This window comes from Corvus moneduloides, chromosome 3 (genome assembly GCF_009650955.1).
Source record: "Corvus moneduloides isolate bCorMon1 chromosome 3, bCorMon1.pri, whole genome shotgun sequence".
Lineage (NCBI taxonomy): Eukaryota > Metazoa > Chordata > Aves > Passeriformes > Corvidae > Corvus > Corvus moneduloides.
In genome coordinates, this window is record NC_045478.1 from 66,872,450 (window position 1) to 66,896,154 (window position 23,705).

General features: G+C 42.2%; 1 protein-coding gene across 10 annotated transcripts in view; it reads left to right on the forward strand.

Moving 5' to 3' along the window:
- Positions 1 to 23,705, forward strand: part of NHSL1 (NHS like 1) — a 184,254-nt gene that overhangs the window by 75,040 nt on the left and 85,509 nt on the right. For 2 of the 10 annotated variants that reach the window (XM_032102036.1, XM_032102040.1), the window contains exon 1: positions 30 to 802. The exons of 7 other annotated variants lie outside the window; for them this stretch is intronic. In XM_032102036.1, coding sequence (XP_031957927.1) covers positions 598 to 802 — 205 coding nt within the window. In that variant the 5' untranslated portion in view covers positions 30 to 597. Of the gene's footprint in view, positions 1 to 29; positions 803 to 15,322; positions 15,372 to 23,705 lie in introns of those variants that run through there. One more of the 10 variants, XM_032102039.1, reaches the window with a different exon arrangement.

Below are 23,705 nucleotides of genomic sequence, written 5' to 3' on the forward strand. Positions count from 1 at the left end.
CGGTTTTATTGTTAGGCAAGCCGTCCTGGAGCTCCTTCACCAGGCTTTTCTCTAAGGGAGAGCAGGGAAGCCTGAGAATGAGGAGGCAGAAGTGTGGTCGCTTTATTGTCCCTTATGAGCTGTGCCATGCCAGGGCGTGATCTCTGCCTGCTCTTCCCTCCTCGTGGGCTGTTTTTGATGAGCCAGAAGAGGATTGAATTGCATGCCCGTTCCTGGGGAGCGATGCCGGGGAGAAGAGCGGAGCTACAGTTTTTGCTGTTGAGTGGAGAATGGGGAAAACACTTGCCTCAGTGCTGTACTCTGCTCAGCCCTTACATGCTCCGCTGAGCTGCTGCAAGGTGCCACTTTCTGCTGCTTTTCTGCTCTTTGTTTTCTTTGGCAGCTCCCTAAGTGCTGTATCAAAGCAGCTTCAGAGGAGCTGCGCTGGCACAGCCACCTACCTCCATACTGGTGCTGGTTTAAAGGCAGCGAGAAGAAACCTGGACTGAAGTTGGATTGAGTTTGTTTAGTCTCCCACGAAAACCGCTGAGAAAGGGGACAGGAACAATTTCAGAGAGGTCTGTTTGGAGCTGATGCCAGTGGCTGGCTTGAAAGAAAATGAAAAAGGAGTGTGTTTCGAGATCTTTCAAACTCAAACAAAACCCAGGCTCCCTCTCGCGTGCTGTCAGCTGGATAAATTTCTCCTCCTTATCAAGGCAGACAAAGAGATTGTTTCGCAGCGATGGGGAACTCTCCTCCATGTGCGTGCAGCAGGTAGATGAGGATGACGAGAACTGGACCTACAGGAGCCAGCAGAGAAAAGGTGACTTGCTTTCTCTTTAACCCTTGTGACTGCTGCTGAAGTGTCAGCCGTGCTCCATGCTGCTCCGTCCAGCTGCTCGGGTCCCACCGGGAGCTGCAGGTGGGGTAGGAGGAGGAAGGCAGCACAAAAACCGAGGTGCAGCACTGCCTTGCCAAGTTTTTGGGGGGTTAAAACTGTGAAAGCTTATAGTTATCAACAGGAAAATCCTTTAATTCCCTATCTGGGTACTGATTGTGTAGGGCATAGGTAAGTTTTGTTTATGCTTCTTGTAGGCAGTAGTCACTGGTGGCAGAGCCTTTGGGCAGGTGCTGCAAGAATCTCTCTTCAAAATGTGGAACCCAAAGCTATTTAAGACTCCACTTCTAAATGACTGGGTGGCTTTTCTTGGATGACTGCCTCATGGGAAAAATTTAAGTGTATTTTGTTTTATGAGGGCAGATTGAGAAGAGGTCCCAGATGCAAAATAAAAGAGATGATGAGAAAGTGATGGGAATTGCTCCACAGAGAGGAAGGACATCTAGGATACGAGATAAGCCGCTCTGAATGAACCCTTGAAATGTTCAAACCTGGAGTATATTTTATATGAGACCTTTAAAAAGTACGTTTATTTTTTGTGTTCTGTTTTTGAATGAAGTTTGTCAGGTCACTAAATAACCAATTACCTCCTATTTGCCATAAATCAAAACAAATGTCAGAAATTTGCTTGTGCGAGTTGGTGAGGTACAGTTACCAGTAGCTGGCTGGCAGGCAGTGGGGTGTGCATGCACGGGAGGTTAAAAATACTCCGTAAAGTGAGTGATTTGGTTGTAATTTCTTTAGTGCTGCCAGAGCAGTAGTTTGTTAATAGGAAGTGTAAGGTTGACTCAGTTTTGCTGTAAGGTCACTTTTGTAAGAGCAGGCAGACTCTCCAAGGGCATTTGATCTTCAAAGGGCCTTTTATTTCTTTTCATTTCTGGGAGCAGTTAATAGCTACTTGACCAGAATTTCACTTCCGTGTCAGAACAGATTGTGGCTTTGGTAAATTGTTTGTATGCAGGAACACAAACACAGGATGTATATGCTTGTGCTTTGCTCCCTGCACGCTAGGACACAACTTTAATCTGTGCTTTGAAGATTGTTTTTTAACCTACTTTGCTGTTGAAAATCTTCTAAAAAGGGAGTTTGCATTTGCAACCAGTAGTTTTTACTTTGGACTGTTGGTATATTGATATTGTACAGTGATGCTGGATATGCTTCTAACACCTGTGGGATCCTGCATGGATCAGAAGAACCATTGAGCCCTGCTGCTGGATTCTATATAACTTCCCATAGAGTTTCTCGTGCTGCCTTTCTTAGCCCGTGCTCACGCCACAAGGCAGAGATGGGAAAGGAAGCTTTACTGGTGGATTAATGGTGTATTAATTTTTCTGAGTGATTTACATAAAGAACCCATTGTACAGGCTGAAGGGGGAGGGCAGAATTCCTCCCATAATTGGGCAGCAAGCTATGAAAGCCTCCCTGCCTGCCCATAGAGGAGATGACAATATGTCATTTTTGAAGGGAAGGTGGAGGGAGGTGTAGATTATGCAGGGCTTATTTCCTCTTTGCAGGGAACAATTTGACTCAACTTGTAAAATCTGCCTGGATCATAAATCTAACCACATAGCTGTCTGACCAGGATCCTCTTCTGGACTAACAGGGATTGCCAGGGCAGAAGGGAGTGGGGGGTTATATACTGGAGCAGGAGAAACTCGTCACGGCTGCAGGTGTTATACCCTGGGCTGTGAATCAGGCTTGCACGGTGTTGGAAGAGTTTGAGTATCCATACCTGGCAGAGTGGTTGTCTTGGGTTTGTGTTCAAAGGCAAAACGTGTGTGATAAATGGCCACTTGTGTTCTCGAATTAATTTGCTCCACTGCTCTGTTGCATTACTGCTTGCCAACCTTTGTAAAACTGAGGGCTCAAAACAACAGTATTGTCTTTGGTGCTCAAATTAACCACATCACTAAATTAACACAAACTAGAAAGAAATGAGAGGCACAGCAGACTGGCAGGATAGCAAGTGTTACAGACAAAACCACACTGTTTTAAGCTAGATGAAATTTTAATAGTTTTTCGGCTGTCAGAATAGTTTTCCCTCCAGTTCTTCCTCAGGTAATCACTAGCTGCTCTTCTCCTAACTGTACGTGTAAAGGCAGGAGTGTTAATAACAGAAGCTGGAAATTAAGGAATTATTGTTCTTTCTGAGCTGTTTCTCTTCCTGTCTTTTTAAACGTCTTCTTTTGCCGCTCCATTGCTCCTCCAGGCTCAGATTGCATTCCCACGAGGCTGCTGGGTGACAGGCACAAGGCAGCATGTGTTGCGTGGTATTTCACCCGCAAAGTGGCTAATCTGCCTTGGCTGCAAACCGGAGCTTGCACACAGTAGCGAGCACAGAGATTGGTTGGATTTCTCAGTTTGAAATGAGCAAGAGGAACAAAAGTAAACGGTAGCTGTGAACCTGGGGCACACCCCGGTGCCCTACGTGGCTGATCCCTGCCTGTGCCTGTGGGGCTGCTGCTTCGTTCTTCTTTTTAAAATGTACACTGATGCAGAGTGTTTTGGAACGGGTAGCAGCAATCAGACTTCACATTTGATAAAGCTGTTAGTAGAAGAGATGGTGAGAGTTGACAGTAAAATAAAGGTTTGTTGTTTGAAACATTTCTTGCTCAGCCCTCTTCCTCCTCAGAAGTCAGCTGGAGGCCCTTTGAAATGAGGGCACACTGTAACTCTCACGTTTCTTCTTCTTTAATCAGCATTTTTAATTCAGATGTTTTAACTTTGTGGGATAGCATGTATTTTCAGACTGAAGCTCAGAGCATTTTTTTCCTTTAAAATCCACTTTATTGGAAAATGACTGAGAGAGGTATCCTTTGAAACAAAGGAGCTTGGGTGTGTTGCAGAGGGTTTCTGATGGGTGGAAGAATGGGACAGTCGTTTGTGTTTTGCCTGTGCTGTTTAGCACGAGTATGACACAGCAGGTAACTTTGAATAGAGATAACACACGAGTTAGTTCATGGCCCAGGCTTCACTGTATTTACTTTAATTTTACAGAAAAGGAAATGAGTCGCATGGCAGCCCCAGAACATCTTAACTGAGCTTTTCTGGCCAGGTGCTGGAGAAGCACAACTAGCAGTCAGGTCTGGCCACAGGTGGCAATGTATCAGAAGAAGCTGTTACCCAACGAGGTTTTCCCTGCTCTCCCCCCAGCTTCTGTCCCTGTTTATTGCTCTAATGTTTTACCCACTCCCTCCATTTCACTTGGTTGCTTTCCAATCTTTCTGAATCACTCAAGTTAAAAGTCTTGGCTGCTTTTTACTGCAGGTTATATTACCTGGGAAACTTACTTAGAGTCATTAGTCAGAGAAACCTTGTTTCTCAGGTAACTACTGGGTTTCAAGGACTGATCAAACTCAGTTCAGAAGGTGGCAGCCACTGGCTTTCTGCTGTTTGCTGTTTGCTTTAATACCAAAGTGTGTGAAATGCCCAATTTTTTTTTCTTCCTTGCAAAACCAGTCTAAATGTGAAAATTTGCTTTAATGCTAAAAGTAATTTAAATTCATAAATAACTACTTGTGGGCTGAGCCTTTTGTGTCCTTGCAGTGTGTCTGATGGAAGCAATCCTGACATCCTGATGACAACTCTGACCAAAGCTGTCAGTTAACTTCCTAATTGCTTATCGTTGTCTGAGAGCATCACACTTACCAAGGGGTCAGATTTCCATAAACTGAACAATTACTGAATTGTCACAGTAGCAGTATCGGTGCTGCTTTATTATGTCAGTAAAAAAGATGTTCTTTAGTTATGCCTGTATTACCTGTGCTTGGTTTAAATGTGCATCATGAAAGTTTAATACTATCAGATGATTTTTTCTTCACATTCCAGAGGCAGACTTGGGACTCAAGAGCTTTTGGTCTTTGCAGCTTGTATTTTCAGTGTTTCCTGTAGAAACTCAGGGTAGGGATAGGCAACTCTGATCTTACCTGACTGCAGCACCACAGCCATCACATCATTCTTGAGTCCAAATAATTTTTAAATTCTAGGTTTTTAAGTAGTGAATACAGTTTACAAGGGAGTTTTTAGTAATGAGATGTAAGAGTACCAAGACCTATTAAGTTCTCATAAGCAAGATTACCAAATCCAGACTTCTTGTTGCTGTTCCAATGTAAAATCATTATATTGGGCTTTTTCTCCTGTATGTTTTTGCACAAGATCTTGTGTCCAAAGGGGGAAAAAGTCATGTCAGTTACTACATAGATAAAGGCCCATAAACCCAAAGGGAGCTGTTAGCATTTGTAGCAGCCATAACATGTGATGGATTGTAGTGTAGGGGCATGTGTGTCTGTAAAAACGATTCTTGAAGCTTTGGGCAAGTCCATAAATAATCATTTATGGAAACCTCAAAAAGCATTTGTGTAAGAGACTGGAATAAGTTCAAACCAAATGTATGCTTTATATACCTTTTTGTGAAAGACTTCTTTTTTTTGTTTGGGTTGTGTTGTTTGTTTGTTTTTGTTTTGTATGTTTTCTGGGGGAATTTTTTGGTTTTTTTAAAAAGAAATTGATGTTTATTTAGTATATATAAGCACACATATGCAAATCTGAATGTTTGAAAGGAAAAAAATGAGAGATTCAATACAAAAGCCAACTTTGTGTCTTGTCGTACCATTTACATGTTGTAGGTTCTGTGTGCAAAGATAAAACCGGATATAGTTCTGTGCATTTGTAACAATTGGTCAAGTTTATATCAAATTTTTGTGGTTGGACTGTTGGATGTTGTGCTTTTATGGAAGCACAGCCGGGAGCAGAGGTACTACTTCAAATACTGACGTATGTGCTATTTGTCTTAGCATATTTGTATCATGGCACAGCAGAGGGTTCTGTGAAACTTTTGTGATACACAGTGGCAATCCAAAGTTTTCACGCTGGTAAAACAGCTGGGGACAGTCACAAGTCTTGCATTTAACTATAACTTGAAGCAGCAACTTTTGCATGCTTGTACATAAAGACAAATTTAATCAAAACTTTGCTGTCTTTCCCATGTCTTCTGGCAAATATTGCCACAGATGGGAATTTGAAAGTGGGTTTGCTAAGCAAAAATTTGTAAGCTACAGAAACAAGTTTAAGTAAGAAATGTTGGTATCACAGAGTATCTGTGTTGGTATCACAGAACCATTTGGTTAGACCTACATCTCTACTTTTGCTTTATCAAAAAAACAGGGATCCAGCCATCAGGGTTATTTATTCTATTAAAACCTCGCCAAATTCCAAGTCTTTGCTATTTTGAAAGTGCAAATATCTAGTACTTTAAAAATAATAAAATTTGTTATCTGATCAGTGTTCCAGGTAAAAATAGAAATTCAAAAAAAATTTCTATAATCTTACAAATTTACTGCAGTTCTTCCTTTTTTCCCAGTTGCTATCCCAGCATGTCCGTGCCTCTCCAGGAAGCAGTGACTAGAGAACAGCAGTCTGTCCTAAAGGACATTTCCCAGTAGATTTTTTTTATGAAGAGTTGTGGCTGGTTTCACTGCCTACTCCAAGAGCCATAACTAATGTAAGTTTACTGTGTTGAAGAGTCTAAATCTCTCAGGAGATTGTGGAATGTTTTTTGTTAGGATGGAGGAGCTGAAGGGAAGAACAGGCCTGTGTGGTGTTGCTGAATCCGTGTATTAGAGCTGCTGTCTCAGAAATGTGCTTTTCTTAGGCAGATGGGAAGTTAACTCCTGGTGTTTGAGAACTCCGAGGGCAGATCCCGGCTCCTTCTGGGCAGCTCTGTGCTGCTATGAAGTGAGACCCTGACTGCCTTCAGTAGGACACCTTGAATTTCAAGTACAGAGTAGCTCCAGCCAAAGTTCTCTTGGCTGGTCGCACTGTAGAAGACCAAAGTGTTGGGAAATGCAAACAAATGGAGTAGCACCTGACTTAGGCGTGCGTTTCCAAAGTGACAAGGACACTGCAACCCAATTGGTCCTGCAGTTTCCGTGCTGTTTGGATTAGCAGGGTAACTGGTGCAGCGCTCCTTTGCTTGCTTCTTTGCAGCCATGAAGGAACACACGAGGTGCTGTGGTTTTCCTTCTGAGAGTGTATTGTTTTGAAAGGTTTCCAGTTTTATTTCATGATACATAAACTTCTCTATACTTCTATACACTTTATATACTTTTTCTTGTTCCCAGGCTAGTGTCTGATGTCCAGCTTATCCTTAGGCTGAAAACTTGGGGCGAATGTTTCCCCCTCACTAGGGCTCAAAACTGATGTCTCCTGACCTTCACATTTTACTCTTAAGTAGCTATATTTTATAAAGCAGACTGGTTGTTTTCCTGTGATTGGATGCACTGTTAGAGCTGAAACAGCGTTCTGTATGTGCTTTCCTGTGCACTGCTCATCAAGTAATAGAGTACATGAAAAATTCTGTTTCTATGCAGCTCTTAGCCAACTGCTTCATGAATTGTCCTCTAAAACTGAGGGGACCTTTGTCTCCAGCATGGTCATAGCTCACCATTCTGGCAGGACATTGCAAATATGACAACTTCTTGTTTTTCCTCCAATCTGTTAAAAATGAAAAGAAAGTGAAGTTAAAGGCTAAGAATGTGGCTAAATAACTGAAGTTAATGAATTTTGAAAGGGCATATTTAGCTTCTATTATAATATTTGGAACAATTAAGTAGAGTGGATTTGACAGTTTGTGATTTAAACTGTGAAATAAATTTTCTTCTTGTCTTTTAGTTGCAGAATTTCAATAAAAATAAAGAAATTAAACTAGGTTTGCCATCTACCTGGCTTGTTGGGGGTTGCTTTGGGTTTTTGTTTGTGTGTTCGTTTTTGCATATACTTGTCTATTAAAACAATTTATCTACCAGCCTCTCTTTCCCATTTGTAAGTGGAAACCTCTGTGTTGTTTTTTTTTGTTTTTTTTTTTCCTGGAGAATTGAAGTGTAAATGCTGTTATAACTTGAATGTGTAGCTTATTGTTCCAAAGCCTGAGCTGAAGTGGTCTGTTAAAATGTAAGGCCTAGGTGCTTTTGATACCTAAGCAAGGTGTATTTTCAGCATGTGAGTGCGTATTTTGGACACTTAAGAGAATGGCTCATTTTTCATCCCATGGAAAGGTAATTAATATGTACACCCTCTGCTCAGCCTAGAGCTTCCCTTACATACAGCGTGGCAGCTTCTGCCTGGCACTTTATCTCCCTGAAGCAGATGGATTCCCTGGACATTGAGTCGTGGTGAACTTGTAGTGTTTGGAAGGCAATTATGGGCTGTGAATTAGGTGCTTTGCAACTGGTGCATCATTTACTTACCCATTCACTCCAAACTAAGAGATCTGAGAAGCACATAGAAGGTTGTCACATAAAGCTGCTCAGAAGCTGTCAGATCAAACACCTAAGCAGAGGGGAGTGACAGGGCTGCATTTTGCTTGAGAGTAGCACGTGGGGATGGATGTTAAATAGAAGTTATCCCTGGTCAGACTTTCTCCAGGGTAACACAGGACCATAGTAACAGTGCCACTGTATATTGTGTGTATTGGAGGGGAGAGGGGAGGCCTCTGCCCATACCTCCTCCCACTTCTTGCTTGAACTGTGGGCCATGTCCATGAACCACGGTACAAGAAGCTGTGCTTGCCAGTTAGCAGGTCAGGTTTGATAGGAACAGCTCTTGGAGGGAGGCACGGCTTGGCCTCCTGACTGCTTTGGAGGGGCACTTGTCCTCCAGGCACTGTATGCCCGGCTGCTCACAGCATGTCCCCATCAGTCAAGTCCCATCAGAGCTGCTCCTGTCACCTGCTGCCTCTTTTTCCTTTTGCTTGTTTTCATGTGATTTTTTTTTTTCTTCCCTATGGCTTTGTTTTGCCTACACAGGTGTTGGCTCCCTAACGCAGTAGGGATGCTCACAGTTTATGTATTAGGCTTAATACTATGAATCACACTCTTGTAGGCACCTTGCTAATGACTACATTAATTAAAGAGTGACCTTTGGAAGAAACAGCCTCTTAATTTTGATTCTGTCATTCATGTCTAATTTTAATGCCTGAAATGGGATTAGAAACTAATGAATGGTGGAGGCTGTTGCCTTTCAGAAACTGAAATTTGTTTGTACTTGCTTGTAATTTCCATGGAGCCTTTTGTATCTCTTTCTCCCTTGTAGTCCAGACTGCCAAAGAGCTGATGAGTAAGCGTGACTGATTACAGCCTACTGTACACTTACATGGAAACTCTCATCCAGGAATTACTAACTCAATTTTATTAACCTTGAGTAGTGCATGTAATGCCATATATGGTAAATACGGCATTTTCATTTCAGAATGAAAGGAGGTATTGTGACATGTAGTGGCAGAATCAGATATTAAATTCTGCGTTTGACTTGTAGCTAGCTTGACCTGGTTTTGCAAAGAGAGAAGATGCCCTGTGCTCAGCAGCACAACTCCTTTCCACTGGGGTGCTGGCTGGCTCTGACGGTGGAGCTGTCAACAGCAAGGGGGCTGCAGCTCTTGCACAGTCTCTGTCAGATTGTCGTTCAGCTGGGACTGTGAGGAAGGTAGCAAATCTATTAAATTGATCAGGTCGAATAAGGAGTAACTCGTTTCGTTCTGGCTGCCCTGCACTGACACTTCTCACATGCTGGGATCTCAGTGAAGAAGCAGTTGTGTTTCTGCCCCAGGGATGATGGCAGAAAACACCTCGGTGCTGTCTCAGGTTTGTAGCAAGGAAGGAATCAGAACAGGTGGGAATGCAGAAATAGTTCCCATTGCACCACACATGTGAAGCGGTAACAACCTACAAATGGCCCCATCACCCTGCCCCGGCACGATTTCTGATAAGAACACTGGCCCAGTTTGCTGCCCAAGGACAGCTCATGCTAAAGTGCCAATTCTTGTAATTCTTTGTCAAGGGCTTGAGTGTATTTTGGCCCATAGCTTTAAATCAGAAGAGAACTGCTTAAAGTGCTGCTGCTTTTACCTCAGTATTTCAGTGACCTATTTGTTCTTGTTAGGTAAGCATTGTGATGGTGTGAATGAAAACAGCTCCCCAGGTAGTACGGATGGTGGGTCTGCATAGGGCAGAAGAAAAAGTGATTTTTCTCTTTGCTGTTTTGTGTTGCTCTGGCATGTGTTTCAGCCTTGGGGAGTTTTTTTGATACAAGACCATTGCTCTTTTTGTGCATATTTCAGGAAACAACCTGTTATTTTCTCCTCATCCTTGTAGGATGGTGCAGCTGTCTTTGGATGCCAGGATGATGGGGGGGAATTCATATGTCCTTCATGCTGCCTGTGCTTTTGGTATTCTTGATTACCCAAAGGTGGCCTCAGAGCATTCCTCCGTGGCTTGTTGTTACCAGGGTTAGTGAAACACTGACGACATCAATCTGAGGGAACAAGCCCTTGCCAGCCTGTGGCAATTTTCTGGAGCAGTGCACAGATGACTGGGCAAATGAAAATGCCCGTGAGGGGCATTTTTGTTTTGTTTTAATAGTAAACATTATCAATAAAGCCCTGTTACATCCATTAATCAAAGCTAATTTGGCACACAACCCTTGCAAAACAATGAATCTTTTTTTATTGAGAAGCAGATCTTTTAGCAGCAGATTGAAATTACTGGATTGCCTGTTGTTTTCCCAGGCTTTTTCTTCAGAACTTCTGCTCTAGCCTCTCTTTAAATTTGGGACCATCAGTCACTGTTTCCATATAATTAGTGTTCTTCTGGTCATGCGTTAAGGCTCTGTACACTCTGGTCCTACCCGCACAACCAGGAATTCCCTCTTTGTTCAAATTCTGTGGCAAAGAAATTCCTGAATGAATTTGGAGAAGTTTGTTACAGATTCCTTTCTTGACCTACAGCAGCTCTTTAAAAGATTTTGCCCTTTCTGTGCCCTTTGTCTGAAGAGTAAGGCAAACAAAAGATAAGGTGAAGTAATTCATGACTTCATTGTGTTTGTTTTCTTCCTCACTTAAGGCAGAAGGCAGTCCATTTCTAAAACCATTTATTTTAGTAATTTTTAGGCCAAGCACTTTGTGTCTGCACCTGCAAACACTGCTGCGTTTATTACAGAACTTTTTGTTTGCAATAATCAGAAACCACAACAGGATTTCACAAATGCTGTCTGCAGTATCTAATTGAAAACCCCATCAGTATAGCTGTAGCTAGGGTAGGATTAAAAATAAAGTTGTTTCATTGAAAATCAGCTTTTGATGAAAAAAATACATAGATAAAGGATTTTACTTTGGCTCCTGAGTTTACATAGGACTAAAGTGGAACTGTGTCCCTCCTTCAAGTAAAAAGTCATTGTTTTAGATTTAATTCTCTAGGTAAACAATTAGACATAGTTTCAGAAGTTTTATTGGAAGAAAGTTGTTCTAATTATGGGCATACATTTTTTTCCCCCAAATGTGTATATTGGTTCTGTTCATTCCTGCTCCTTAAAGGTATCAAAAAATTCCATATTTTCTTCTATGTTTGAAGGTTTGGAAAATTCTGTTCCTCATGCCAGTCTTGAAAGATGGCAAAAATGTAGCTGCAAATCTGGGAGGGGGAGAGTAGCTCTATACTCGTTGTTTCACTGATAATTTTAGAAAGATCCATTCATCACAAGTCACCTGCCTGCATTACTTTTTGCAGGACAGGATACATCTTTTTAGCTCCTGCTATGGTGAATACTTAGCAATTTGAGTTACTGCTTTAAAGGACATACTTTCTGCCTGATCATTTGAGTAAGTTACTTGTTTCATTATGTTTGCTGTGACTTTCCCCAAACGATTTTCTTAATCTTAAATAATTTTTGAAATACTTCTTTCCTTCCTCACTGTATGAGGAAACTCCACCCTCACTCCTCAAGTAGAATGGGTAATATAATATGCGCTATCAATTGCAAGAGATAATAGCAAAATATTTTTCTCTATCTTTGGAGTTGTAAGAATATTTGGTTTTCCTTATCAAAATAATGGTTAATATCTTTTTCTCCATTGCTTGGTTTCCGAGTCAGTGCTGACTCTTTAAAGATACGCTGGGGCTGAACTAACCTCCCCTTATTTCCTGTCTCTTATCACCCGTGAGACCACAGGGCTTGGTAGGTTCTGGGTCTGTCTTTCCTTAGTGCTTGAGCTGCCTGCAGACTAAATGGTGTGCCTTGTGTCAACCCTCACACTGAAAATTTTATTTTTACTCCAGCTGCTTTCTTTGAATAGCTTTTCAGGGTGGGTTTTTTTTGTTTGTCTGGGGTTTTTGTTTTGTTCTGCTGCTCTTGGTTTGGTGTTATGCTCAGCTTGAAAGGCAAACATGTCAGAAGAATTCAGGCTTTAGAAAAATGATAGTTGGCACCCATCCACGGTATCAGAAATGAATGTCTCCAAGGATTGCTTTGGTTCTAAAAGGAAACAGGACTTAATTAGATGTCCCAACAGCCCTGCTAGCTGGCAGTCAAACTGGGATGCACTTTGACGTGTGGCAACACATGAAGCAGGACAGAAAGCCTAAACCTTTATCATTTTTTTCTATAAGTTGGGCAGGTCTGAGCTGGATTTTCTTTCATGCTCGTTTTAATGGTACAATCTTTAGTATCCAAAAAGTGGTGCAAGTATGTACATATTCTTCTTGAATTTATTTCCCTCCTATCGTGTTGCATGTCCAGATTAGGGCAGCTAAGAGAAATGGCACTAGCAATGTTATGTTTCAACAAGGGAAAAATGGCACTGCAGCTTTTCTTCTAATTGTGGTCAGAGAGCTGATAGACATTTCAGTGAGCTGAGAGTAAGGGAGAGGATGAAAGATGTACTTTGGTGTTTCAAAATTCCTGACTTCACGTGGTTAAAACATTTCTTTTTAAAAGATCATGACCATTCCTTATTAAACATGGATATATATGCACAGTTCTCCATGGCAGTTGTGGTCTCCTCTATGGAGCCAGTCCACTTAGCATCCATTCGGTGGGAGCAGTGCTCCCCTGAGAGGTAGCAATGGCAGGTGGCATTATGGCAGCTGGGAGAGGTGCTTCTCCTGTCATGGGATAGATGTGGTAGGATATGTTCTTCCATATTTGTAGCTGTCTCTTGGTATCCAGCACAACATGTAATGCTTTACAGAGCCAGCACGCTTTGTAATACGGCTGTTGGAAGATATTTCCATGTTATTTCCATAGAGTTCACCCAGGTGTGATGGGGAAATTTGGTTCCCTAGTGTCACAGACTGCAAAATGAGATGCAGGGTGTAGGAGAACTGGTTCCTTGATGGGAGTTTGATTTCATACTGCAAATGGCCAGGCAAGAGAAGAGCTGGGGCAAGGAGCCGCCAGATTCCTAGATGTCAAGGTCCACTACCTCTGAGGCCTTCAGGGGGATGGGTATCAGGCCTCCTTGGTTTCGCTGCTATAAAGCTGCACATGTGTCTTTGGATCACTCATAGAGTCCTGACACACTAACAAAGCTAAAATAGGTGCTGAACTGCTTTATGCCTGTCTGGGATTTGATAATTCTGCTCCCTTCCGAAATACGTGAATTTTTATTTCACTTATTCTTTGTTTTAAGCACTCCCTTTTTCCCAGCGGACATCAGGAAAGTGGGGATCCCTTTCACGCTTCTTTGCTCTGTTCCTGGTGAGGGTGAGAGAGGAAGCTGGTGAACAGGACAGAGTGTATCCCCCCAAGGAAGATACACTTCCCCAAGGGCCCAAACCTTCCCAGAAAAGTATGTGCCACTGGTGTTATGGCCCAGAGCAAATTGGACTTTTCAGCTATTGTCTCTAAGCTGTGTATAATGTCTCAGACGCTATTATTGTTCCATAGTTGGCTTCCTCTTCCTTGTTTTATTGACACAGTTTTCCCCATTGCCCATGTGCAGAACAGACTGTTGGTTTTGTTTCTTTTTTTCTTGTTTTGTTTTGTTTTTTTTTTTGTATTTTCTACTTGTGTTTGTGATTCCCCTAGAATCTGCTCTGTCCTTTCTTAGTCCCCAGTGGAGTGTTGGCAGCTGCTCTCAGTCCCTGGTGATTATCACTGATGCGCTTCTTACTTCCCTTTCCAGGTAATTAATGAGTAGATTTAACAAGATTGGACCTTAAAATCCCTCTGGTATCCAAGTAATCTTCCTCCAGCTACAATAAGTTTTTGTTTATTTTGCCTCCATAAACTGTTTATTCCCAGAGCCCTCTGAAAAGTTACGGTAGGAAAGAGCACATGCATGCCTGGAGCACCAGAAAATGGAATTAAGGGGAAAGGGCCTCTTTGCTTCTTAGAGCATAAGGAAATCTTGACATAAGTCTGTACCCTTTCTAGCAGGATTTGAAAGAGAAAAGACAGGCTAAGCTATATAAATGTTCTTTTTGGATTTTGAGCTATTCCAATGAAATGTCTCCATTTTTCTGCCATTGCAGCCTGCTCGTAGTCCATTCTAAAGTGAAGTAACTTTTCTTACATGAGGACAGATATTTGAAATGTGATTCTTTAATACTGAAGCCCAGTTAATGATAATCAGCATCTCATTAACACTGCTTCATCTGGGGTCTGAATTGCTGTTTTCAAGGTGTCAGGGCCAGATTTTTTTCTGGAGCTCCACGTAAAGATAACATGTTTGCATGTGTTCTTTATTTTCATTTGGCTTTACATGGAGGATTTTAGGACTTGTGCTTTTGGAGACAGTTGCAATTCTCGTTTGTTCAGCAAGATAGGTTACCCTGACCCTTACTTTGTTCCCTGGCTCTTGTATTTCTTTGCTGTACAAGGCCAAGCCCTATAAAAGTTAGTCAACACAACTCAGCTTCATTTAGACTCAAATACCATGGCTAAGCACGGTGCTGGTGGCAGCTCTCTGTGACCCTTATAAATTAAAATGCTTACAAGATTGTGTGCTTCTGTTCCTGTAGGTCTCCTCTGCAGAAACTGAATAATGTAAGAAGTCTTTTTAGCCATAACATCTGTGGTGCTGAGCAGAGGAATCATAGAATGGCTTGGGTTGGAAGGGGCCTTAAAGACCATGTAGTTCCCTACTTTGACCAGGAGCACCTGCCAGTAGACCAGGTTGCTCAAAGCGCCGTCCAACCTAGCCTTTGAACACTTCCAGAGATGGGCATCCGCCAGAAGTCGTAAAGCACACAGGCATACACAGTATTACAAAAATAAACATTTTCTCTATCTTGACAGTTCAGATACACTTAAAAGATTCTGGGTTATGAATAAACCCTATATTTATAGATGAAGTAGAAAACTGCTCAAAGCACTCTCTGAAGAGAGACCAGACGGGGGTGTGGGGGGCGGGGAACGATCACAAAGAGCAGAGTCAGTAATTTGTAAGAACAGGCGAGCGGGATTACAGTGACTTCCTTCCCTAGCGCTGACCCCTGGATGCCCACGAGCTGCAGGAGGGCAATGACAAATGCTGACAGATGAGCGGCACTGACCCTCCCCAGGCCCGGCGGCCCGTCCCGTGAGTGGCCGTGCTCGTTCGCTCGCGTTTCCCCCGGGCCGGGCGGGCGGGGGTGCCCGGGGGCCGGGCGGGCGGTGCGGGAGGAGGGAGGCCGGGCCCCGCCTCGCCGCTGCCCGCCGGGCCGCAGGATGTTCTGCCTGAAAGGTGAGGGTGCTGCGCCGCAGGGAGCGGCCGCCGCCGTGCGCAGCGGGGCCGCTTGGTCTGGGGGACAGCGCGTGGATTTGTGGCTCCTTTTGTTGGGGCGATTGCCATCGCTGCCCGGCGCGGTCCTGCGGGAAGGTGCCGGGCAGCCCGGCAGACAAAAGGCTGGCGCGGTGCGAGCGCACGCAGCGCGGCCGGGGCGGGTGCGCTGCCGCGCGGGAACGGCCGCGGGGCTTCGCGTGTGGAACATCTCTCCTGGTGACGCCGCACCAGAGGCGAATTTGCCTTTATTTAGGTTTTCCCCAGTACGGGTGAGATGTCATGGAGCACCCGAAGAAGAGCAGAGAGTTAGCTGGTCTCGCTGTGTTACTGCAGATGCTTGATAGAAACTCTACTGCTACGCTAGGTGATGCTTCCTCTCATTCAGAGATGGTGCGGACCGTCGGGACAAGAAGAGTTTTTATGTCCAATGAGATAGTCTTATTTTATATTTTAAATTAAACTTCTTCAGCACGTGGTTCTGAAACGAAAAGACTATGAAAAGCTTACTGGTTTTGTTTCACGCCCATATTTCTGTTTTTATTAAAAATTGATACTACTACTTTTCTTACTGAAGTAAGACGAAAGCTGACACCAGAGAGCCGTTGTAAGGAAGCGTTTAGGACTTAAAAAGAAACAATTTCCCTGGGAAAGAATAACAATTACGTTAATTACTTAAGTGCTTATCAGTGCTTGCTCAGAGTGTTTTTCTCTCTTTAGTTAGTTAGAGTCATGGTTTAGTGGTGGACTTGGTAATGCCGAGTTAACAGTTGAATTCCATGATCTGAGAGGTCTTTTCCAAACTAAATGATTCTATGATTCTATAAAACATTGACTATTTTTATTCTACTAATAGCTTCTATTTATGCAAAGTTCCCACTAAAGGGTCTTGGTGCAATCATAAATTTAAAAAGACATTAAAAATAGTTCCTTTTCTGCAAATTTCAGAGTAGTGATCCAGTGTTCCTAGAGAAAACCTGAACGAATTGCACAACTCAATTTGCTATGCAGTGGTTTATCTTAAATAAAATCGTTCCTGCATACAAAAAACCTACACAGTTTAAAATTCTTAACGCCACAAGAGGTTTTCAATTCACAACAATTCAGCAGATGACAGGAATTACAAAACAATAAAAGATGAAACTTTTGTTGCAGCATTAACCTAATGATACAGGACAAATCGTTTAAAGGAAGAGTATAATAGGTAAAAGCTTTTCAAGCCTGTTGAGGCAGCTAAAGTCTGAGACTTTTGTAATCTAGATCACCTGACTGAAAATGAAACAAGGAGTGAAATTTTCAGAGATTGTCCTATGTGCAGCAAATGAGCTTGTACAGAAGCAAAATATTTTTGCCTTGCATAATTAAATTCAATTACGCTAGCTTTTTTCTTTTAAATCTTAAGTAGAATGCATAGGAAAAGACTTTTCAACATTTTCAGGTTTTATTTGTGAATAAGTTGCTAGTTCCAAGATACAAAAACCCCATCTAAGGGCTTCTCTTAAAAGCAGTGGAAGTACTGGATAGCTGTGCTGCATATCAGCATATTTTGGCATTGTGTTGATTCTTTCCTGTTTGCATGCACTCTGTTACTGTGCTTTGCTCTATTTTGATAGCTTGGAGTAGACTTCTCCCTACCTTCAGCATCAGCAGCTACCGTGTATTACATTATTGAGCACTGAAAATCATGATCCTGAAATAATCAGCCGGAGTATTAATACTGATAACATCAACATGCAAAGGAGAAATGTTGTGACACACCCATCCTTTTTACTGGCTTGACGGTAGCCTGTGTAGGGAGAAGGTCTCTTAAACAGCAGGGCACATCTTCCTCTCAGGTGCTGCTGGCTTGTTTGGGCTCTGAGAGCTCAAGGAGAAGCAGTGTGGTTGTTCAGGTGCTGCCCTGGCTTGCCAGCTCCCAGTGTTTGCTCAGTCTGATTTGTCAAGCACACTCCATCTGATAAATGAATCCCAGGTCTGAGTCAGTGTAGTCTGTTGGTGTGTGTAGGATGGGTGATGAAATCCCCCCACTCTAAAACTTGGCCTCCATGAGCTCTAGAAGTCTGCTGCCTCTAATTTTTTCTTTTTAGGGGAAGATAGGTGCTCAGAGCTGGGTGTCTCTGCCCATGCATGGCAGGTGACCCAGTGTCTCCAGCTCCCAGGCTGGTCCAGGCTGGCCCTCACACAGCACCAGTCTGTGGGCAGCTCTCAGCTCTTCAGCACAACCTTCAGGTGCCCCCATAGCCAGAAACATGGGTTGTATTGGAATTTGACCTAAGTTGGGCACCTGCAGCAGAGGCAATAGTGCATGCTAGTTACTGATCTTTGGGACTGAAGGAGTACAGATGGAATATTGAAATAAATTTCCCTGGTAAAAAATTAATTCCTAGCAATGTCATGAGCAGTTCATTGGCGTGTGCTGAAAAATGAGCTCATGATTTTGTGATACTTGCCTGGAGTTTCCTTCATAGCTTTTGTAGAGGAAGAATAGTGCCAAGAAATGCTGTAAAGCAGGCATGTGTGCTTACTGCTTGCCTGCACTTGGGCAGTATTTTCCATCCTTGCTTGTCTTACAGCTGTGCATTTGAGAGGGAAGTCTTTTATACTAATAATAGCAAGAAGTTATGATAGAAGCTATCAATGAAAAATCCCAGGCATGTGCTGCTTGCTCTCTGGAGAAGAGTTCCATCCTTGAAATGCTGATTTTTAATTTTTTTTTTTTTTTTTTGTCAAAGATCACAAGGCTGCTCACCAGTTGTCTCGTGTTGTGTGTATGTAAGGACATTCCTTGGATTCCTTTCTTGGCAATTTTCTCGTGAAATATCCAATGTTTGAAATCAGGAACAGATTTTCTCTGTCTTTAAATAAATGTGTTTTCCAAGTTGAACTAGACAAGAAAAAATTTGTAAAAGTTGCTTTCTTTTTTCTTTCTGTTTAAAGTTTTACTTTTTTGTGTGTATAACACCAGGCCAAAATGAGGAAGGGGACTTAAAATAATCTAAATGAAGGGATCTGTCAAAGTGAAGATTCCTGGCAGAATTAAGTGAGTTTAGTTTAAGCCTTGATTGATCTTGTGGTATTTCTTCCTCTGTATTCATTTCAATTTTTTTATTTGTTTCAGTTATGCATAATCACAATGGGATCCATTCTTTTTGTAGTTGTTTTTTATATCATATGCTTTATTTTATTGGGGTGAGTAACTTTGAGGACACTTACTATCTCCAGTTCTTCGACGTATAAAAGCAGTTTGAACAAAGACAGAATTAGTACACACTGACGTTTAAGTATCAAGCATATGACTATGAGTTACAAAAACCCCCTACTTCTCAGTTCAGTTACACCTGTGTGAACCTTGGACACGCCAGGAGAGCTCTGTCAGACATGTTGTATTCCCATGCTGTGGGGGAAAAAAGTCAGTTTCCACTTAGCTGCTGGCAAGATTTTACTGTTTAAGATTGCATAAAGTTTGAAGGTTTTGTTCATTAAATGACAGCTTTATTAATTCATACTGAAGGAAGGAGAGGAGTGGAAGTGGGGAATGATGTGTCCATGGCTGAGTGTGGATAATAGTATCTGGTACAGGAGCAGCCTTTCTCTGTCAGGCTGCAGTGAATGGGAATGGCTTCTAACTGTGCCTGGAAGTATGGAATGAAATTGAACATAACAAAAGGAAGATTATAGGTCTGGGTAATAACAATCTTACTGAAGTTAGTCCATGCTCAGAAATACTATAAATATACTTCTGCTTTTAAGTGTTGTTCAAGTCCTTCACCTATGGCTACAGTCCTATTGTCTAATGTACTTAAAATACAAAATACTGTTTCTGCTTGGATTCATTTACAATCTAAGTGCATTGGAAGAGGGTAGCATATATATATAAAAGGGAATTTTCAAAGGTAGTGGAATGCCTGGATGGCAGAGCTGTAGCCATGCCTGTGGTGCCTGCCTGTGGTGCCTACCCTGCATGTTTCTTGGCTCTGTTTGTAGCAGAATGGGCAGATGGAAATCCCAGGGAGTACTTGTGCCATGCTGACCCACTGGGGGAGAGTGGAGTACCCCAGCTCTTGCTTCTGCAGTTCAGAGGTTGCCTGCAAATATATTTAATCACCACATTGTGGAAGCATGTTGTTCCACTCCCTGGAGCTGTTTCATTTGACTGCCTCTGAGGAGACCACCAAATGGCACGGGTACAGAACCTGCGGAATGAATGCCTATTGTTTGCTGTGGTTTTGCTTTGCTTTTTTTGGTCATAGAACAGGGTGTGGGTGCCTGTTTTTTCCGTTGAATTTTTAAGAAGGTCAGTGGCAGTTGGTGAAGCAGGGTGAGCATATGCAGGCATTAGGTAAAAATCTCTTCTGGCAGGTACACCAGCCTTTCCCAGGGCACATGGGCTTTCACCCTGAAGTGGTACGGTGACAAGGCAAGCCAGATAGATTCAGCTGTGAAATCAGTTAGTATTAAAGCTCTCCATCAGTAAATCTTTAGGTGATGATTGGAAATGTGGAGGTCAGGGCAGACTACTGTATGTGCTTGGCCCTCAGTACTTGAATTCAGCTTGTGCTTTTCAAACACTGTGCAGTATAAACACACACAGACAAAAATACTTGATGTTTGTAGTATTTTCGTTGACTCAGGTGGTGTTCTTTAAGACTATGAAAATTGACTCCTCTGCTGTCACAACTGTGTAATTAAGACACAGCTTTTCCTTCACATGTGCATTTAATGCATGCTCTGCCTTTCTGTTCCACATCTGGCTCTTTATTGGAGGCTGCAATAGGAGCCATTTGCACAATTCACACAGCACTGCAATTCTGAAGAGGGCCTGTTGGTAAGTGAATCATAGGTAGAAAGATCATCTGCTGTTTTCCTTGACCTGCTGATGTTTGCTTTTAAGCAATATCTGTTAACCTCCTCCATTGTCTGGAGGGCTGTAGTACAATGAAGTTGGCCATCACTGTGCAAAGCGGTAGTACAGGGCAGTGAATTTCTGTCAAATTGCAGCAAGAAGCCAGCACTTAATTTTAAGCAGTAAAATGTGTGCAGGCTAGAGAATATTAAAATAGATGTAAAAGTAGCATGCACAGCTGATTGGATTAATAAGCACTAAAGAATTTCGTGTTGAAGTGGTCTTTGAGACAGCATACACATACTCGAAATCTATTAATAATCTTCATGCATTTTTCAGTGCTTTAAGCATGGTAATGATTGCACATTGTACAAGTATTGTGTTACCAGATTTGTATTCTCTGTGCTTGTTACTTCTCTACATTGGTTTTTCCCCCAGTCCCATCCTCCCCCCAAACAGCATTTTTGCAGAAGGCTGCTGTTACTTCCAAGGAAATGCCATAAACCTTTGTCAAATAGGAGACCCGTTCTCTGTGAAAGCACTTTGCCTGATCTTAAGAAATGGAAATTTCGTTAATTCTTTTATTTGGAGTCCTGTCACAGCTGTGATCTTGCCTGTGGTTAATGGCTGGCAAAACAGTCTATAATTACCTCAGGCATCTTTTTCTAATACTATCCCAGTCATCCAGAGCATCCCACTTTTTTCTAGCTATATTTAAAAAAAATTCAGAAAATGTTTTTGGCATTTGAAGCTCTTGTATAACTTACCTGGACTTTCAGACTTTAAAATATTTTAAACTTAATTGCTGGTCATATGCAGAGATTACAAAAGCATAGGTTATTTAGTCTAGCTGGTAGCTTGGGAGGTAAATACCACAAGGAGGGAGGAAGCCTGTTGAAGTCCAAGGAGAGTATTGCCACAAGATAAATGGTTATGACTGTGTTCTGAATTAATTGAAGTCAGACATTAAAAGGTTCCAAACCATCTGAGGAGGGAAGTTGTGAAACAGACATCCAAAGAGGATAATGTGGACAAAGAATGTTTTTAAGATCGTTCTTGATAATGTTGTGGAGAGTTTTAAGTTAGAGTTTCTGGAGCTGGTAAGGGAACTTTGTGACAGAGAGCTACATGGAAACTTGGGGACAGGATTGCGTTTGCACTTTGCAAACGTTGTAGTCGTCCCATGTTTAAGTGCTTCTGTTGGTCGTCCTGTGAAGACCAGAAAGAATTATCCCTTTAAATATGTAGTTGCAGCTTCTGAAGTTTCTCTTGGTTCTGCTTCACTGGAGGCTGGCTGCAGGAAAAGGCTGGACAAAGAGCAGGATGTGCTGCAGGTTCTCATGGCGTCAAACCATCTCACAGATGTGCCCTGCTCACCCCATTTTTTCCTTTAGACTCATCAACAGGTACTGCTGAGGTGGAAATTTCCCCAAAAGCTCAGCCTGGTCGGGTTTGCTGGACTTTTCCTGTTCTTTTCTAGTGCCAGATGTGCTGCACTCTCCTTAGAAGTTTTATCTTACAGATTTCCTGCTTTCAAAGTCTCCAGACCGTGCTGACATCTTTTAGTTTTCTCTTGCTCTTTTCTTGTGACGCACTGTTTTTACTCACATAGTGAGATACTGCTGTGTCTCACTTCAGGCTGCTTGTTACAAGGTCTTCCTTGGCCTGTGAAACCTTTAAATCCAGAGATGTGTTGAAAATCTGCTCTTTGCAGCATAGCATCCCAGCCCCTTTCTCTTTCTGACTTTTAATGCATCTCCACTTTAATTTAAACCCATCAATAGTGCTTAAACAGAAATACAAGCCAGGCATTTTAGCCACATCCCGTAGTTAAGAGAAGGACTAACATTTGTGGTGCTCAAGCAGAGGCATCTCCAGCACCGGCAGATCCTGCTTTTCATGACAGTAATGTGCTTTCTGACTGCATCTCTGCATCTCAGCCACAAAGTCTTGGATTATTTTGTGTGTCTTTTAGCCTTAAGAGAATTGCTGCATCTTTAACATGCTTACATGGGATAACGAAGCATGATGCTTAAGTAATGAGGAAAACCCAGCCTTTTCCTCCCTTCATTATTAGGGCAACAAGTTGCCAACTCTTGCCTGAAGGTTTAATTTGCAGGGAAACTTGTGTTAAAATGGGAGAAAAGCTTTCCACCATCTGAATGCACAAAGGGACCCTTCTTCAGTCATTCAGGTTTGCTTTTTCTTGTCTTGGTTTCATATCTCAGATGAATCCAAGATCACAGGGAGGGTTTTGTAGTTGCTAGCAACCAGAAGCCATCATTTGTGCAGCACCCTCTGGAGAGGTGACCTTCCTCATGCAAACCATACTAGAAAACAGAAGATGGTGGGAACACTGAGTCCTTCTTGAGGAAGAAGGATGCAAGGGTCAGTGTTAACTTTTCTCCTTACAGGCAGAGTGCTAGAGTAAATGTGGCTGACATATAAAGAGAACAGAAGAAAATGCAAAACTGTGTTTCCTGCCTAATGGCTATTTGGAAGACAGTTTTTTATTATTTTCAAAGCCTTTTTTTTCTTCCATCTTCAGTGTGTCCGTGTGGATTGTCATGAGTCAGTGCATGCTCTGGAGCAGTGTGGCTGGTTAGGGCAGTGGTCCTGCCTGGAAGATTGCTGTGGTGAGAGTTGTTCCACTCTGTCAGATCATACAGCTTCTAGCTCCACTCTAAAGATCTTGAAGGGTTTCTGATGTTGTTCTCCCATGCAGAGGTTGCTCTCATCTTATTGCTTCTCATCTTAAAGGATCGTTTTCAAGTCAGTTAAAAATAATTTTACTTTCCTCCTAAAATTTTGGAACCTGTTCTTGAATTACCATGCTAATTTGTGTGGCTTTACTCTCATTTTTAAAAAAAAGTCTAGTGCAAAATACGTATAAAGGCTGAGTGATTCTTTTTAAGAACAAAAAAGTTTATAATCTGTTCAACTTCGAATTTATCTTGATTCAGTGGCCTACAGTCTGTCAAAATACAGAATTTTAAGAATACATAATTCTGAAATTAACTGAAGCATAGACCTGAAGAATTATATAAATTTTTCATGTCTTTATTTGTGGCTTTGATATGGGCCTTGTCGTAACCAAGGCATTTTGCATTGCTCAGTTAGAGTTGTTGCACAGAAGAGCCTTCTCTAACAGAAAGTTGGCATGCAGGGAGGATAATCAGAAAGGAGACTTTTCAATAATATTCCTTGGAAATCCTGGATTAATTTTTTTTTTTTTTTTTTGGCCAGCAAACAGACTGAAAATGAAACTCATAGACAAGTGGGTCTATTAATTTGTGGTCTTGTATACAGATGGCTGCTCTTTCCAGTTCATTTTGTGAAGCTCAACCATTTGACTTTTTTTTAACAGAGCAGCAACTCCAGATACAAGAAAGAACAGCCCTGGTGGGCTGTGTAGCAGCTGTAGCACCTGCATTCAATCATTTTGTTGGAAAATC